The 17,183-nt window shown below is 50.8% G+C and overlaps 2 protein-coding genes across 2 annotated transcripts in view; one reads left to right on the plus strand and one right to left on the minus strand.

Annotated features, from left to right (window-relative positions):
• LOC139226203 (glucagon-like peptide 2 receptor) overlaps positions 1 to 1,813 on the plus strand; it is a 93,356-nt gene extending 91,543 nt beyond the window's left edge. Inside the window, exon 14 of the mRNA XM_070856833.1 lies at positions 1,757 to 1,813. Within this exon, the coding sequence (XP_070712934.1) occupies positions 1,757 to 1,813 (57 nt within the window). The remainder of the gene's footprint in view (positions 1 to 1,756) is intronic.
• Positions 1,814 to 6,459: 4,646 nt separating this feature from the next.
• On the minus strand, positions 6,460 to 10,190 carry LOC139227092 (recoverin-like). Its single transcript, XM_070858166.1, has 3 exons — positions 9,810 to 10,190; positions 7,631 to 7,742; positions 6,460 to 6,569 (listed from the first exon to the last, which is right to left on the minus strand). The coding sequence occupies exons 1-3, from the start codon at positions 10,188 to 10,190 to the stop codon at positions 6,460 to 6,462; spliced, it is 603 nt and encodes a 200-aa protein (XP_070714267.1).
• Positions 10,191 to 17,183: the final 6,993 nt, after the last annotated feature.

Raw genomic sequence — 17,183 nt, forward strand, 5'->3', positions numbered from 1 at the left:
TGGGAGCTGGCTATATGTTTCACTTTGCAGCCTCAGCTCGCCTTGTGTCCCTGGTTACCAAGGCAACCTGATCTTTTTGGCGCAGATCAAGGTCTCCACCCCCAAAACTAAAGGACAGGTTAAGCCACGACAAAATGAAGAAATCCAACGGGGAAACTTAGAAAAAAATTTTTGGGGCCCCCAAAAAATCGGCGTACGCCAAAAAAAAAGCTTTGGGGAAAATTGAGCCCTAAGCCTTGCATTGCCTTCACCCCCCATTCCCACCAAATTCATTTTAAGGTCCTCTTCCTCATTTTCAAATCCTTCATGACCTTACCCCACCCAACTCAGCAATCACCTGCAAACATAGCTGAAACCAACCCTCCCTAGCCCCGTGATCCTCTAACACTAGCCTACTCCTCGTCCTTAGCTACAACTTAGATGGTCGCTCTTTCAGCCATTATGCTCCTGTTCTCTGGAACGTCCTAAATTTTTCTACCTTGTCACCTCCTTCCTTGCTTTCACAAGTCTTCTAAAATTAACCCTTTTCTCTGAGTTTGCTTCCTGTCCCACTTCCTAACTTGCCTCAGCTTGTTTCCCCTTCACTTTTCTCCTCCACTCTATAATGTACTTTGTGATGTTTTTTTCTGGAAATAAAAGTGTTACAGAAATGGAAGTTGTTGCTGGATGCTCTACCATGGAATGAGGACACGGGGCAAGTAGTGCAAATAAAGACAAACCTGTTGTTGAAAGTAAGGCACCATCCACAGAATGAGCAGCGTGTGAATGTCAGCAGTACATACAGTGGTGGAGTTGATACCCCACAGGGTTTATTGACCAAAGCCTGAAGGAAAGACCGATTTGTGCCATTATTGTAGAGCTGTGTGGTCTTACTCCTGAACTGGCTTCCTATTTGCCATAAAAATAGAAAATGCTGGGAACACTCAATCATCATCATCATCATAGTAGTCCCTCGAAATCAAGGAAGACTTGCTTCCACTCTAAAAGTGAGTTCTTAGGTGACTGAACAGTCCAATATATGAATTACAGTCTCTCACAGGTGGGACAGACAGTCGTTGAAGGAAAGGGAGGGTGGGACTGGTTTGCCGCATGCTCCTACCACTGCCTGCGCTTGTTTTCTGAATGCTCTCGGTGACGAGACTCGAGGTGCTCAGCGCCCTCCCGGATGCATTTCCCCCACTTAGGACGGTCTTTGCCCAGGGACTCCCAGGTGTCGGTGGGGATGTTGCATTTTATCAAGGAAGCTTTGAAGGTGCCCTTGAAACGTTTCCTCTGCCCACCTTGGGCTCACTTGCTGTGTAGGAGTTCCGAGTAGAGCGCTTGCTTTGGGAGTCTTGTGTCAGCCATGCAAACAATGTGGCCCATCCAATGGAGCTGGTCGAGTGTGGTCAATGATTCGATACTGGGGATGTTGACCCCAAGATCAGGCCCTCACATCTGCCACCAAGCTCATGGTCTATAGGTCTGTAGTGATACCCGCCCTCCTGCATGGCTCAGAGACATGGACCATATACAGTAGACACCTCAAATCGCTGGAAAATTACCACCAACGATGTCTCCGCAAGATCCTGCAAATCTCCTGGGGGGACGGATGCACCAGCGTTAGCGTCAGGCCAACATCCCCAGCATTGCAGAACACTCAAGGGGTCAGGAGAGAGAAAAACTGAGGTGAAATTTCAAGTCGTTGACCTTTCAGAGCAGATTTCTGATGAAGGGTCACCGACCTGAAACGTTAACTCTGTTTCTCTCTCCACAGATGCTCCCTGACCTGCTGAGTGTTTTCAGCATTTCAGATTTCCAGCATCTGCAGTAATTTGCTTTTGGTCTTATTTGCCATGCTGCCATCAAGCTTATACTTCACCTGTGGCCTAAAATAGGGAAATAAAGTCAGAACAAGTTAGCCAATCAAATGGCTCCCATGTATCTGGGCACCTAGGCAAATGTATTGCATTGACTGAAGAAAGTATAGATAATGGTAAGGGGTTCTGTTCAGCCAGTCATTGCCAACAGCCAATGGCAGATTCACTGGCTTTGCCTCTACACAACAACAACTTTTATTTATATAGTGCCTTTAACGTAGTAAAACGTCCCAAGGTGCTTCACAGCAGTGATATAAGACAAAAGAAATAAATTTGGTACCAAGCCACAAAAGAAGAAATTACGGCAGATGACCAAATGCTTGGTCATAGAGGTAGGTTTTAAGGAGCATCTTAAAGGAGGGTAGAGAGGCGGAGAGGTTTAGGCATGGAGTTCCAGAGCTTGGGGCCCAGGCAGCTGAAGGCACAGCCACCAGTGGTTGAGCGATTATAATCAGGGATGCTCAAGAGGGCAGAATTTAAGGAGCGCAGACGTCACGTGGGGTTGTGAGGCTGAAAGAGATTACAGATATAGTGAGGGGCGAGGCCATGGAGGGATTTGTAAACAAGGATGAGAATTTTGAAATCGAGGCGTTGCTTAACCGGGAGCCAATGTAGGTCAGCGAGCACAGGGGTGATGGGTGAATGGGACTTGGTGTGAGTTAGGACAACATCAAAGTTGTGACTGCAAAATCAGCTGGGTGCATAATGCAGAAGGAAAGGTGCAGAAGTTAAAACACAGTGAATACAGATACACCTAGAATCTGTCAGCAATCATGAACCCAGCTGCTGCAATAAGTTTTTAAGTCGGTTCACGGGCTCCCGGGCCGCCTGCAATTTCTGCGGTCTAGAAGAGTCCGTGTTCCATGTTTTTATCGAATGTCTGAGGTTGCAGCCCTTCTTCCAGTATTTGAAGGGGCTGCTCCTCAAATTCTGGTTGCACTTCAGTCCCACACTCCTGATCTTTGGGCACCTCGTACATAGGGGAGCGGGCAGGTCAGAAGGCCTCCTCCTAGGACTGCTCCTGGGCATGGCCAAGGGGGCCATCAGCCGTCCAGGCAGTGGACGGCCGAGGGGGTCGTTCAGCCCGACTGCCTGCCTCTCTTCCGCAGTTACATCCGGCCAAGGTGTCCCTGGAGATGGAGCATGCGGTGTCCACCGGTACGCTCGCGGCCTTCCACGAGAGGTGGGCGCCGGAGGGACTGGAGTGCATCATCACTACCGGCAACCAAATTTTAATTTGATTTTATGTCTAAATGTTAATTTGTTTAATTTGCCGATTTTAGTGCCCCCCCCACCCACCCTTTTAGCCAGGGGGCACTTGTATAATTTGTGTTTCAATGCCCTCAAAAAAAAACAAGGGGGCACTTGAAAAGATTTTGGAGTGTGCCCCCTTTAATCAGGGGGCGCTTGTTTACTGATCGCAACTAAAATAGTTGAACCCAGCTGGTGTGTGCTCAAACACGGACTTCGGAAGGAGCTCTAAAAGGCTGCAAATATCCAAATCCATTTTGATTTTTCCAAATTGGCCCTCTTCAGCTTTCATATCCATGTGAGTGTGCATGGTTAGCAGCGGTAGGTCATGGGTTTATTTCGGCCACACATGTAACAGATAAAGGGCTGTCGGTACCATTGGTTGCCGGTTCACACTGATACATTCAGTGACATGACAGCATTGTTGTGCTGCTGTCCACATCATTCACAATCGATTGTTAAAGCCAGAATGAAAATATGCTGGAGGCTCGAACCCCCATTTTAACCTGCCCACCCTTTGGGCAACGGTGTGGGTCAGCGGTTAAAATGGCCGGCAATCATTACCCGCTGTGTTTGCGCCAGCCTCTAGTTTGACTCCTGGGTTTGTGGGAGCATCGAGGGTGGTGACTGTGGGCAGGGAGCCTCATGGCTACGGGGCCTGGTGACATAACTCGGGCCCTGACGCGATATTACCAAAAAGGTCGCTCGAATCTCGCACAGAACCGGGCCGCCAGTCAAACCTGGACTGGGGCCAGAAAAGGCCCAGGTCAGTTTCATATTTTAATTTTTCTAACGTTTCCTTGTGGACCAGGGCCAGACCCCAGATACTCTGTGCTACCGACCACAAACATTCTCATTGACAGCTGATCAAGGAAGTCTCCCAAATTGAACAGCCACAGCCCTTTAAAACAAATACAACTAGAATTGGATTATAAAAATAAAGGGAAAGTATCTAAGAGGGAATTTAAGGGGAAACTAGATAAGCATATGAGGGAGAAGGGAATAGAGAGTAATGCTGACAGATTTAGATGAGGAAAGATGGAAGGAGGCTCGAGTGGAGCATAAACGCCTGCATGGACTGGTTGGGCCGATTGGCTTGTTTCAATGCTGTATTTCCTATGTAATCCTATTTAGGTGTATGTAAACACCATTACCTCCATGTTCCCCACCAAGTCACACACCATCCTGACTTGGAAATATTCCTTCATCGTCGCTGGGTCAAAATCCTGGAACTCCCTCCCTAACAGCACTGTAGGAGTACCTTCACCACACAGACTACAGCGGTTCAAGAAGGCGGCTCACCACCACCTTCTCAAGGGTAATCAGGGATGGGCAATAATTGCTGGCCTTGCCAGCAACGCCCACATCCCATGAACGAATTTAAAAAAATCTAAATCTGTTTCCCTCCTTCAAGAAAGGAGGGAGACAGAAAGCAGGAAATTATAAGCCAGTTAGCCTAACATCTGTCATTGGGAAAATGCTGGAATCCATTATTAAGGGAGTAGTAGCAGGACAGTTAGAAAATCATAATACAATCAAGCAGAGTCAACATGGTTTTATGAAAGAGAAATCACATTTGACAAATTTATTAGAGTTCTTTGAGGATGTAACGAGCAGGTAACCAGTAGATGTAGTGTATTTGGATTTCCAAAAGGCATTTGATAAGGTGCCACATAAAAGGTTACAGCATAAGATAAGAGCTCATGGTGTTGGGGGTAATATATTAACATGGATAGAGAATTGACTAACAGAAAACAGAGAGTCAGGATAAATGGGTCATTTTCAGGTTGGCAAAGAGTAACTAATGGGGTGCCACAGGGATCCGTGCTGGGCCCCCAACTATTTATAATCTATATTAATGACTTGGATGAAGGGAACTGAATCTGCAAAGAGTGGGCTAAGCGAGAGGGCAAAGATGGAGTATAATGTTGTCAAGTGTGAGGTTATCCACGTTGGCAGAAAAAATATAAAAGCAAATTATTATTTAAATGGAGAAAAATGACAAAATGCTGCAGTACAGAGGGACCTGGGGATCCTTGTACAGGAAACACAAAAGTTAGTATGCAGGTACAGCAAGTAATTAGGAAGGCAAATGGAATGTTGGCCTTTACTGCAAGGGGGATAGAGTATAAAAGCAGGAAAGTCCTGCTACAACTGCACAGGGCATTGGTGAGGCCACACCTGGAGTACTGCGTACAGTTTTGTTCTCCTTATTTTAGGAAGGATATACTTGCATTGGAGGCAGTTCAGAGAAGGTAGGAATGTTGATTCCTACATTGAAAGGGTTGCTTATGAAGATAGGTTGAGTAGGTTGGGCCTATATTCATTGGATTTTAGAAGAATGAGAGGTGATCTTATTGAAATATATAAGATTCTAAGGGGGCTTGACAAGGTAGATGCAGAGAGGATGTTCCCTCTCGTGGGGGAATCTAGAACTAGAGGGCATAGGTTCAGAGTAAGGGGTCATCTATTTAAGACGGAGATGAGGAGGTATTTCTTCTCTCAGAGGGTCGTGAATATTTGGAATTATCTACCCCAGAGAGTTGTGGAGGCTGGGTCATTGAATATATTTAAGGTGGAGATGGATAGATTTTTAAACTACAGGGGAGTCAAGGGTTATGAGGAGAAGGCAGGGAAGTGGAGTTGAGGCCAAGATCAGATCAGCCATGATCTTATTGAATGGTGGAGCAGGCTTGAGCGGCCAAATGGCCTACTCCTGCTCCTATTTCTTATGTTCTTATGAAACCAGATTTTGGATTAGAAATCCAATAAAACCTGCATCTCCAGATCAGAATCTGTGTTCGACCTATACTTATCTCAATATGTCTCGACTATCAATGAGTTTCACCTTAGGCTAGAACAGTTCTTTCTGCACCAAACTCAACTTCATAGCCTTAACAAAAAATCGCGTCACACAATTTTAGGTGTACAGCCATCCATCTCGAATGATTAAGATCTCTCCAAATTCTACAACTGGAAGATTGACAAAGAAAATACATATAGGGTCATGTTAGTTAAATACAATAAGACACGAGTATAGTACATAAGTAAATCGAATTTATTTAGAAACCGAGCATCCATATTATACGGTTATTATACGGATTTCAGTAAATGACCTTGAGGATTAAGTGGCTTTAACTGTCACTTCAAATTAGGAAAATCTGTCACAATTGCTGTGTGTGTAATAAGCTTTGTAAAATACATGTGTATGTTAAAACAAAAGTGTACAGTAAAATATTTTAAATATTGAAATGTACAGTTCTTTACACTATATTATGTAGAAATATGTAACTTGTAAACAATCTTCGAACAGTCTTTGGAAAATTGTTTCCCCAGTGAAATATTAAAACTATTTCCGCTTTAGTTTGTGTTCAATTTTCTGAGGTTCAAACTGTATCAGTCGAAGAATATTCTTGTTTTCCATTGTGTCTTGAATAAACTCACCTTCCGATAATTTATCTGTGAAAAAGGACATTTAATTAAAAGGTACATACATTTAAAATAAGCTTTCGCTTCAATATATTTTGTGCAATTTTGGCAGCCACCATTTTTAATGTGTTACTTTGTAATGTAACTTGTGTAATGGGAGCAGTTGCAGGAATCAGTGAGGCTTCTTAAAATTAAAAAAAATAATTTTTAAGTAAACATAGGGTTTACTTAAAACCGCATCCCGTTACTAGATAACAAGAAAATACTGGAAATATACAGTAGTTCACTAAGCATCAGATTAGGTAAGATGGTTTAATCTTCTGGATAGGAATCTCAGTTTTACTAAACAGTTAAAGCCAAATATCAATTTCCCTTTCTCCTTCAGATGCTGACAGACCTGTTGTGCATTTCCGCTATTTTCTATTTTCATTTTAGATTTCCGGATATGCCAGTTTTATCCCTATCGGTAAGTAGGTCTATTTTTAATAATATTGACCTAGCAACGACCTAGTTGCTGATAGGCAGGTGGTGACTTTAAGCTCCAAGAGTTGATTTGGTCAGTTCTGTTAATGTGTGTGTATTAATACAGCAATCACTGTACTAATGAGCCACAGGCATGTAAGGATATTGACCATGAATGTTAACAGGCAAAATACTGATCCTTGTTCTTATTCACTGTATAACTTCCTACTCTAATATCCAACAGTTTGACAACTTCCTTGGTGCAGAAGTGCGCTCCTAAATACTAATTACTTGCACTCTGCCATTATTGGATACGGACTGCATCACCAGGGTGAATTAAGGGGGTATGTGGAGAAACTTAACTAATCCCTGCCGACTAACTTCCCTTCACTCCAGGGAACAGTCTCGTCAGGCTACAGATGAGATAGTAATTAAAAAAGGAACAATTTCTAACTTTACAAGTGCAGAACCATCACACAATTAAAGCCTGTGCATCTCCAAATGTCAGTTTATAGCAGTCTAATCCAGAAAGTATACCAGGGAACATTGGGCAGCAACACTCACGTTCCCCCCACCCCCGTTCCCCCCCCACCCCCCGCAACCGCCACACACCACGTGGGTTAGTTTACCATTTTCTTTCTTGCCGAAGTAATCCCAGATTTTGTCCGTTCTCTTTTCTGGCGTATTCTCATCCTCTGGCAGGGTCTTCTGCTCTTCCTCATTTATCATTTTAAATATCGCCTGTGGGAGAGTGAAGAACTGGTTTCATAAAAGCAACAATAAAACGAAAGAAAGCCTTGCATTTATATAGCACCTTTCATGACCGCTGGACGTCTCAAAGTATTTTACAGTCAATGAAGTACTTTTGGAATTCAGTCACTGTTGTAATGTGGGAAACGCAGCAGCCAACTCGCACACAGCAAACTACCACAAACAGCAATCAGATAATGACCTATAATGACCTAATCATCTGTTTTTGTTATGTTGATTGAGGGATAAATATTGGCCAGGTCACCAGGGATAACTTCAAAATAGTGCCATGGATCTTTTACATCCACCTGAGAGAGCAGACGCAGCCTCAGTTTAACATCTTATCCGAAAGACAGTGCCTCACTCCCTCAGCACTACACTGGAATGTCAACCTAGATTTTTGTGTTAAAATTCCTCGGGTGGGTCTTGAACCTACAACCTTCTGACTCACAAACAAATGTGCTACCCACTGAGCCACAGCTGACACTCTAATGACAACACTGAGTCTGACAGACTATTGCAATAATGCTACACAGGACACAGCCATCTGTATCTACCTTTTCACACATGTACACTTTTACATCTTTAACTGACACAGCTAGCAAATTCAATCAAATTATATTTACTTTTAAGCAACCTGCAGAATCAATGGGGAATAATAACTCAATTTTCTTTTTCAAATTAGCACCCCTCTTCCTCCCTCTCCTAAAGACCATCGTACAGTTCCAGACACCCTCCACTACCTCATAATCATGGCCATTTTTCATTTACGAGCCTGGACTGTGGGCTATTCAACCACAAAGGCCATCGCAGTGGAGCTCAATCTTGTTCTCACGTCCGATGTTCTCACACATCTACCAGCAGGAATCACTGGATAGTAATCAGAACCAATAACTGTTCCTGTTTTTTTTTTCTCACTGCTGCCAATCCCGGCAAGGAAAGAAAGAACTTGCATTTATATAGAAATTTTCACGACCCCAGGATGTCCTAAAGCGCTTTGCAGCCAATAAAATACTTTTCAAGTGTAGTCACTGTTGTAATGTAGGAAAGACCAATTGTAGTATCCCAGCTGCTCCCCATTTTTGGCGATGAATATTCCAACATAGCATGCAATGAGGGGCGGAGAAGCGATTCACATTGTGCTTTAATCTGTTTAAGAATTCCTGTCCCAGCATAAAACATCATCATGAATATTAATATCATTTTGAAATGCAACTGAAAGATTGACAGTGAGGAAGCCACTAAGAACTCTTCCATATGTCTATTATAATTATTTAGGACCTGTATTGTGTGTTTAGTCAGTCTCCTTCAATTTAATAATTCCTCTGCTGTTGCAATATAAATATACATATTGATCCACATTCAAAGATAAGTACATTATCTTACTCATTATGGATGCTCTATATTTAGATAGAATTATTGATGTGATGTATTTTACTTTCAAAGTACAGTTGTGCTACAAAATCATTGTTATCAGAACCCATGACACTATTCAAATAAGATCAGGGAATTCTCCCAGTTACTGGGGTAATATTCCTCCCACAATCAACTTTGCGAAGAAACAAATTATCTGGCCATTCATTCAATTGCTATTTGTGGGACTTTGCTGCATGCATATTTTCTGCTCGGAGAGCCCACATTTCAAAAGCAAAGTGCCTTAGGATGTCTTGGGCACATGTTACAATGCTATATAAATGTCCTATAATTAGTACATGATTCAAAGTTACTTCAACATTTTAATTAAGTTACATAATGGTAGAACACGTGATGCTGTTATTTATATTGGGAGGCCACAGATTGTCTCAGGAGGAAGCTAAAGATTTTCTCCACCAGGAGGAGAAAACAAATAGTATTGGCACCAGCACTTGGCTGCAGTTTATAGCCAGTGGTTACAGAGCAGATCTTGATTGGAACGGTTACTTACAAAAGATTCTCGACAGAGGAATGGTGAGCATTGAGGGGGCAATAGAGAGAAGGAAATCACTTCAAAATGAAAATCGAGTAACATAATTCTTTGCCAATTTGTAAAACTGACACTGTGCAATTTTTAAACCCTACCTTGACGATTTCCAGTACTTCATGCTTGTTGATTGTGCCATTCCCATCCACATCATAAAGAGAGAAAGCCCACTCCAGCTTCTGTTTAGTTTTTCCAGAGGAGGTGAGGTGAAGGGCAATGATGTATTCCATAAAATCCAAGGTCCCATCACTGTTGATGTCAAAGCTCCTGAAGACATGCTGGGCATAGGGTTTTGTGTCTGCATCTGGGAAGAAGCCTGAGTAAATGTTCTCAAATTGTTCCAAGGTGATCTTCCCATTTGGGCATTCCTTTAAGAATGTCTGGTACCATACGGAGAGCTCGCCTTCCGTGTACTTGGTGTTCAGTTTGAGATCATCCAAGATATCTTTGGATAGGGTACTGCTTTTGATGTTTCCCATTTCCACCCACACAGGCTAGGTGAAGCATACGACTATATAAGACTTCTTCTGACTCTCGCAACACTGGACAGACTGGTATCAGATCTGTATTTATCTGAAGAGATTAAGCTTTACGGATTCGAGGGATTGGTCTTCATCTCCTTGACTGACATTCACAAAGAAAGCAACATTCTTACATATCGAGCTAATTAACTAATGGAAATAACTGTGACTTAAGACATGAATGTTTAAAGTTATGAACAAAGCATGTCTCCCTCAGTAGATAGTTATTTATCCATAACTATGTTATTTGGCAGTAACATTCACTGTTAGTTTATTGTCCCATTGATTATGTGAATTCACAGGGAATAAAAAAAATGTGTATTATTTTTCTTATTTGTTCTCAGGATGTGAATGACACTGGCAAATTTCTTGCCAATGCCTAGTTCCCCTGAGAAGAGGGCAGTGGGCCTTCTCCTTGAACCGCTGTAGTCCTTGTGGTGATAATGCTCCCATGTTGATCCCATGCAGGATTTTGACTCAGTGACGGTGAAGGAAGAGTGTTCCCATTGCCTTACACTAGGTCCGTGCAGCAGAGTTGGTCGCCAGTTGTCTTGGTTAATCCTTGCCACTGGACTAAGACCTAGCTCTGTCAAGCCCGTGTGGTGGCTGGTGGGCAACGGCCACCCCATGTTAAAAAAATGCACGCACAGGCATCTTCCACCCTTCAGGATGTAGTTCAGGTCCTTCATTGAAACACCTGTGAACTCGTCCTTTTTTTGGCGTGGAAGCAAGTCATCCTCGTTTCGAGGGACCGCCTATGATAAGGACAATGACTAAATTTAGACATTGTTTTTGTTGTATTGATATGGGTTACCTGGTTTGGAAGAAGAGAATTCCAAATCAAGTCAAGTTCACTTATATGGAATGTCCATAGAAACAACCTACCTAAGATGTTCAGCAGCTGTACTACTTCAGTCAGATAGGAATCTGACATTAAATGACTGGCTTTTCTTCCCACCTGACTTTGATGCAAAGACCATTGTTCCACTGTTGTTTACGTTAAAAAAAATTATATGAACCTGCCAAATGAGAACCTAAAAAAGGGGTCAAGTTTCGGCCTGACTTGCTCCTGTTTTTTTGGAGCAATTGGTTTAGAATGGAGTATCTTACAAATTGCAATTCTCGGCATTTAGTTTGCTCCAGTTCTAGTCAGTTAGAACAGTTTCAGTTTGGAACAGATTTTTTATTCAAAAGGGGGCGTGTCCGGCCACTTACGCCCGCTTTGAAAGTTTAGGCAGTGAAAACTTACTCCAAACTAACTTAGAATGGAGTAAGTGTAGATTTTTGTACGCTCAGAAAAACCTTGCCTACACTTAGAAAATCAGGCGTAGGTTACAAATCAGGCGTAGGGAATGGGGGGGGGGGTTTAAAGGGAAGTTTACAAACATTAAACACTTCAGTTTTACAAATAAAGAGCCATCATCAATAATAAATGATAAATACATCAATAAATCAATCAAAAAAAATTAATAACATTTTTTTTTTAATTTAAAAATAAATAAATAAAAAATGTTCTACTCACTGACTGCAGCACCGGGAGCCCTCCAACAGCGTGCTGGGACCGCCCCCCCCCCCCCACCCCCCACCCCAGTGTGTGTTTCTCTCTCACTCTCTGTCTGTCAGTGTCAGTGTCTCTCTCTCTCTGTCCGTCAGTGTCGATGTGTTTCTGACAGCGGGGGGAGGGAGAGGGGAGGGGTGGGGGGAAGAGGAGAGGGAGGGAGGGAGGGGGAGAGGGGATGAAGGAAGGGGGAGAGGAGAGGGAGGGAGGGGGAGAGGAGAGGGAGGGAGTGAGGGGAAGAGGAGAGGGAGGGAGGGGGAGAGGAGGGGGAGGGAGGGGAGAGGAGAGGGAGGGAGGGGGAGAGGGAGGGAGGGAGGGGGAGAGGAGAGGGAGGGAGGGAGGGAGGGGGAGAGAAGAGGGAGGGAGGGAGGGGAGAGGAGAGGGATGGAGGGAGGGGAAGAGGAGAGGGAGGGAGGGGGAGAGGAGAGGGAGGGAGGGAAGGAGTGGGAGAGAAGAGGGAGGGAGGGAGGGGGAGAGGAGAGGAAGGGAGGGCGAGGAGAGGGAGGGAGGGAGGGAGGGGGAGAGGAGAGAGGGAGGGAGAGTAGAGGGAGGGAGGGAAGGGGAGAGGGGAAGGAGGGAGAGAGGGGAGGGAGGGGGAGAGGAGAGGGAGGGAGGGGGAGAGGAGAGTGAGGGAGGGAGGGAGGGGGAGAGGAGAGGGAGGGAGGGAGGGAGGGGGAGAGGAGAAGGAGGGAGGGAGGGAGGGGGAGAGAAGAGGGAGGAAGGGAGGGGGAGAGGAGAGGAAGGGAGGGAGAGGACAGGGAGGGAGGGAGGGGGAGAGGAGAGGGAGGGGGAGAGGAGAGGGAGGGAGGGGAGAGGAGAGGGAGAGAGGGGGAGAGGGAGGGAGGGAGGGGGAGAGGAGAGGGAGGGAGGGAGGGAGGGGGAGAGAAGAGGGAGGGAGGGAGGGGAGAGGAGAGGGATGGAGGGAGGGGAAGAGGAGAGGGAGGGAGGGGGAGAGGAGAGGGAGGGAGGGAAGGAGTGGGAGAGAAGAGGGAGGGAGGGAGGGGGAGAGGAGAGGAAGGGAGGGCGAGGAGAGGGAGGGAGGGAGGGAGGGGGAGAGGAGAGAGGGAGGGAGAGTAGAGGGAGGGAGGGAAGGGGAGAGGGGAAGGAGGGAGAGAGGGGAGGGAGGGGGAGAGGAGAGGGAGGGAGGGGGAGAGGAGAGTGAGGAGGGAGGGAGGGGGAGAGGAGAGGGAGGGAGGGAGGGAGGGGGAGAGGAGAAGGAGGGAGGGAGGGAGGGGGAGAGAAGAGGGAGGAAGGGAGGGGGAGAGGAGAGGAAGGGAGGGAGAGACAGGGAGGGAGGGAGGGGGAGAGAAGAGGGAGGGAGGGGGAGAGGAGAAAGAGGGAGAGAGGGGAGGGAGGGGGAGAGGAGAGGAAGGGGGAGAGGAGAGGGAGGGAGGGAGATGAGAGGGAGATGGGAGGGGAGAGGAGAGGGAGGGAGGGAGGAGAGGGAGGGAGGGAGAGGAGAGGGAGGGGGAGAGGAGAGGGAGCGAGGGAGGGGGGGAGGAGAGGGAGGGAGGGAGAGGAGGGGGAGAGGGGAGGGAGGGAGAGAGGGGAGGGAGGGGGAGAGGAGGGAGGGGGAGAGGAGAGGGAAGGAGGGAGGGAGGGGGAGAAGAGAGGGAGGGAGGGAGAGGAGAGGGAGGGAGGGAGGGAGGGGGAGAGAAGAGGGAGGGAGGGAGGGGGAGAGGAGAGGAAGGGAGGGAGAGGACAGGGAGGGAGGGAGGGGGAGAGGAGAGGGAGGGAGGGAGGGAGGGGAGAGGAGAGGGAGGGAGGGAGGGGGAGAGGAGATGGAGGGAGGGAGAGGAGAGGGAGGGAGGGATGGAGGGGGAGAGGAGGGAGGGAGGGAGGGGGAGAGGAGAGGGAGGGAGGGAGGGAGGGGTAGAGGAGAGGGAGGGAGGGAAAGGAGAGGGAGGGAGGGAGGGGGAGAAGAGAGGGAGGGAGGGGGAGAGAAGAGGGAGGGAGGGAAGGGGAGCGAAGAGGGAGGGAGGGAGGAGGGAGGAGAGGGAGGGGGAGAGGAGAGGGAGGGAGGGAGAGGAGAGGGAGAGAAGAGGGAGGGAGAGAGGGGAGGGAGGGGGAGAGGAGAGGGAGGGAGGGGGAGAGGAAAGGGAGGGAGGGAGGGAGGGGGAGGGGGAGAGGAGAGGGAGGGAGGGAGAGGAGAGGGAGGGAGGGATGGAGGGGGAGAGGAGAGGGAGGGAGGGAGGGGGAGAGGAGAGGGAGGGAGGGGGAGAGGAGAGGGAGGGAGTGAGGGGAAGAGGAGAGGGAGGGAGGGGGAGAGGAGGGGGAGGGAGGGGAGAGGAGAGGGAGGGAGGGGGAGAGGGAGGGAGGGAGGGGGAGAGGAGAGGGAGGGAGGGAGGGAGGGGGAGAGAAGAGGGAGGGAGGGAGGGGAAGAGGAGAGGGAGGGAGGGGGAGAGGAGAGGGAGGGAGGGAAGGAGTGGGAGAGAAGAGGGAGGGAGGGAGGGGGAGAGGAGAGGAAGGGAGGGCGAGGAGAGGGAGGGAGGGAGGGAGGGGGAGAGGAGAGAGGGAGGGAGAGTAGAGGGAGGGAGGGAAGGGGAGAGGGGAAGGAGGGAGAGAGGGGAGGGAGGGGGAGAGGAGAGGGAGGGAGGGGGAGAGGAGAGTGAGGGAGGGAGGGGGAGAGGAGAGGGAGGGAGGGAGGGAGGGGGAGAGGAGAAGGAGGGAGGGAGGGAGGGGGAGAGAAGAGGGAGGAAGGGAGGGGGAGAGGAGAGGAAGGGAGGGAGAGGACAGGGAGGGAGGGAGGGGGAGAGGAGAGGGAGGGGGAGAGGAGAGGGAGGGAGGGAGGAGGAGAGGGGAGGGAGAGAGAGAGGGGAGGGAGGGGGAGAGAAGAGGGAGGGAGGGGAGAGGAGAGGGAGAGAGGGGGAGAGGGAGGGAGGGAGGGTGAGAGGAGAGGGAGGGAGGGAGGGAGGGGGAGAGAAGAGGGAGGGAGGGAGGGGAGAGGAGAGGGATGGAGGGAGGGGAAGAGGAGAGGGAGGGAGGGGGAGAGGAGAGGGAGGGAGGGAAGGAGTGGGTGAGAAGAGGGAGGGAGGGAGGGGGAGAGGAGAGGAAGGGAGGGCGAGGAGAGGGAGGGAGGGAGGGAGGGGGAGAGGAGAGAGGGAGGGAGAGTAGAGGGAGGGAGGGAAGGGGAGAGGGGAAGGAGGGAGAGAGGGGAGGGAGGGGGAGAGGAGAGGGAGGGGGAGAGGAGGGAGGGGGAGAGGAGAGGGAAGGAGGGAGGGAGGGGGAGAAGAGAGGGAGGGAGGGAGAGGAGAGGGAGGGAGAGGAGAGGGAGGGAGGGAGGGAGGGGGAGAGAAGAGGGAGGGAGGGAGGGGGAGAGGAGAGGAAGGGAGGGAGAGGACAGGGAGGGAGGGAGGGGGAGAGGAGAGGGAGGGAGGGAGAGGAGGGATGGAGGGAGGGGGAGAGGAAAGGGAGGGAGGGAGGGGGAGAGGAGAGGGAGGGAGAAAGGGGAGGGAGGGGGAGAGGAGAGGGAGGGAGGGGGAGAGGAGAGGGAGGGAGGGAGGGAGGGGGAGAGGAGAGGGAGGGAGGGAGGGGGAGAGGAGATGGAGGGAGGGAGAGGAGAGGGAGGGAGGGATGGGGGGGAGAGGAGAGGGAGGGAGGGAGGGGGAGAGGAGAGGGAGGGAGGGAGGGAGGGGTAGAGGAGAGGGAGGGAGGGAGAGGAGAGGGAGGGAGGGAGGGGGAGAAGAGAGGGAGGGAGGGGGAGAGAAGAGGGAGGGAGGGAAGGGGAGCGAAGAGGGAGGGAGGGAGGAGGAGAGGAGAGGGAGGGGGAGAGGAGAGGGAGGGAGGGGGAGAGGAGAGGGAGGGAGGGAGGGAGGGGGAGAGAAGAGGGAGGGAGAGAGGGAGGGAGGGGGAGAGGAGAGGGAGGGAGGGGGAGAGGAAAGGGAGGGAGGGAGGGAGGGGGAGAGGGAGGGAGGGAGGGGGAGAGGAGAGGGAGGGAGGGAGAGGAGAGGGAGGGAGGGATGGAGGGGGAGAGGAGAGGGAGGGAGGGAGGGGGAGAGGAGAGGGAGGGAGGGAGGGAGGGGGAGAGGAGAGGGAGGGAGGGAGGGGGAGAGGAGAGGGAGGGAGGGAGAGGAGAGGGAGGGAGGGAGGGGGGAGAAGAGAGGGAGGGAGGGGGAGAGAAGAGGGAGGGAGGGAAGAGGAGAGAAGAGGGAGGGAGGGAGGAGAGGACAGGGAGGGAGGGGAGGGAGGGGGAGAGGAGAGGGAGGGAGGGAGGGGGAGAGGAGAGGGAGGGAGAGGAGAGGGAGGGAGGGATGGAGGGGGAGAGGAGAGGGAGGGAGGGAGGGGGAGAGGAGAGGGAGGGAGGGAGGGAGGGGGAGAGGAGAGTGAGGGAGAGAGGGGAGGGAGGGGGAGAGGAGAGGGAGGGAGGGGGAGAGGAGAGGGAGGGAGGGAGGGAGGGGGAGAGGAGAGGGAGGGAGGAGGGGGAGAGGAGAGGGAGGGAGGGAGAGGAGAGGGAGGGAGGGATGGAGGGGGAGAGGAGAGGGAGGGAGGGAGGGGGAGAGAAGAGGGAGGAAGGGAGGGGGAGAGGAGAGGGAGGAAGAGAGGGGGAGAGGAGAGGAAGGGAGGGAGAGGACAGGGAGGGAGCGAGGGGGAGAGGAGAGGGAGGGGGAGAGGAGAGGGAGGGAGGGAGGAGGAGAGGGGAGGGAGAGAGAGAGGGGAGGGAGGGGGGGGAGAAGAGGGAGGGAGGGGAGAGGAGAGGGAGAGAGGGGGAGAGGGAGGGAGGGAGGGTGAGAGGAGAGTGAGGGAGGGAGGGAGGGGGAGAGAAGAGGGAGGGAGGGAGGGGAGAGGAGACGGATGGAGGGAGGGGAAGAGGAGAGGGAGGGAGGGGGAGAGGAGAGGGAGGGAGGGAAGGAGTGGGTGAGAAGAGGGAGGGAGGGAGGGGGAGAGGAGAGGAAGGGAGGGCGAGGAGAGGGAGGGAGGGAGGGAGGGGGAGAGGGAGAGGGGAGGGAGAGTAGAGGGAGGGAGGGAAGGGGAGAGGGGAAGGAGGGAGAGAGGGGAGGGAGGGGGAGAGGAGAGGGAGGGAGGGGGAGAGGAGAGTGAGGGAGGGAGGGAGGGGGAGAGGAGAGGGAGGGAGGGAGGGAGGGGGAGAGGAGAAGGTGGGAGGGAGGGAGGGGGAGAGAAGAGGGAGGAAGGGAGGGAGAGGAGAGGAAGGGAGGGAGAGGACAGGGAGGGAGGGAGGGGAGAGGAGAGGGAGGGAGGGGGAGAGGAGAAAGAGGGAGAGAGGGGAGGGAGGGGGGAGAGGAGAGGGTGGAGGAGAGGGAGGGAGGGAGGAGGAGGGGAGGAGGGAGGGGAGGAGAGGGAGGGAGGGAGGAGAGGGAGGGAGGGGAGGAGAGGGAGGGGAGAGGAGAGGGAGGGAGGGAGGGGAGAGGAGAGGGAGGGAGGGAGGGGAGGGGAGA

This window comes from Pristiophorus japonicus, chromosome 16 (assembly GCF_044704955.1).
Source record: "Pristiophorus japonicus isolate sPriJap1 chromosome 16, sPriJap1.hap1, whole genome shotgun sequence".
Taxonomy (NCBI): Eukaryota; Metazoa; Chordata; class Chondrichthyes; family Pristiophoridae; genus Pristiophorus; species Pristiophorus japonicus.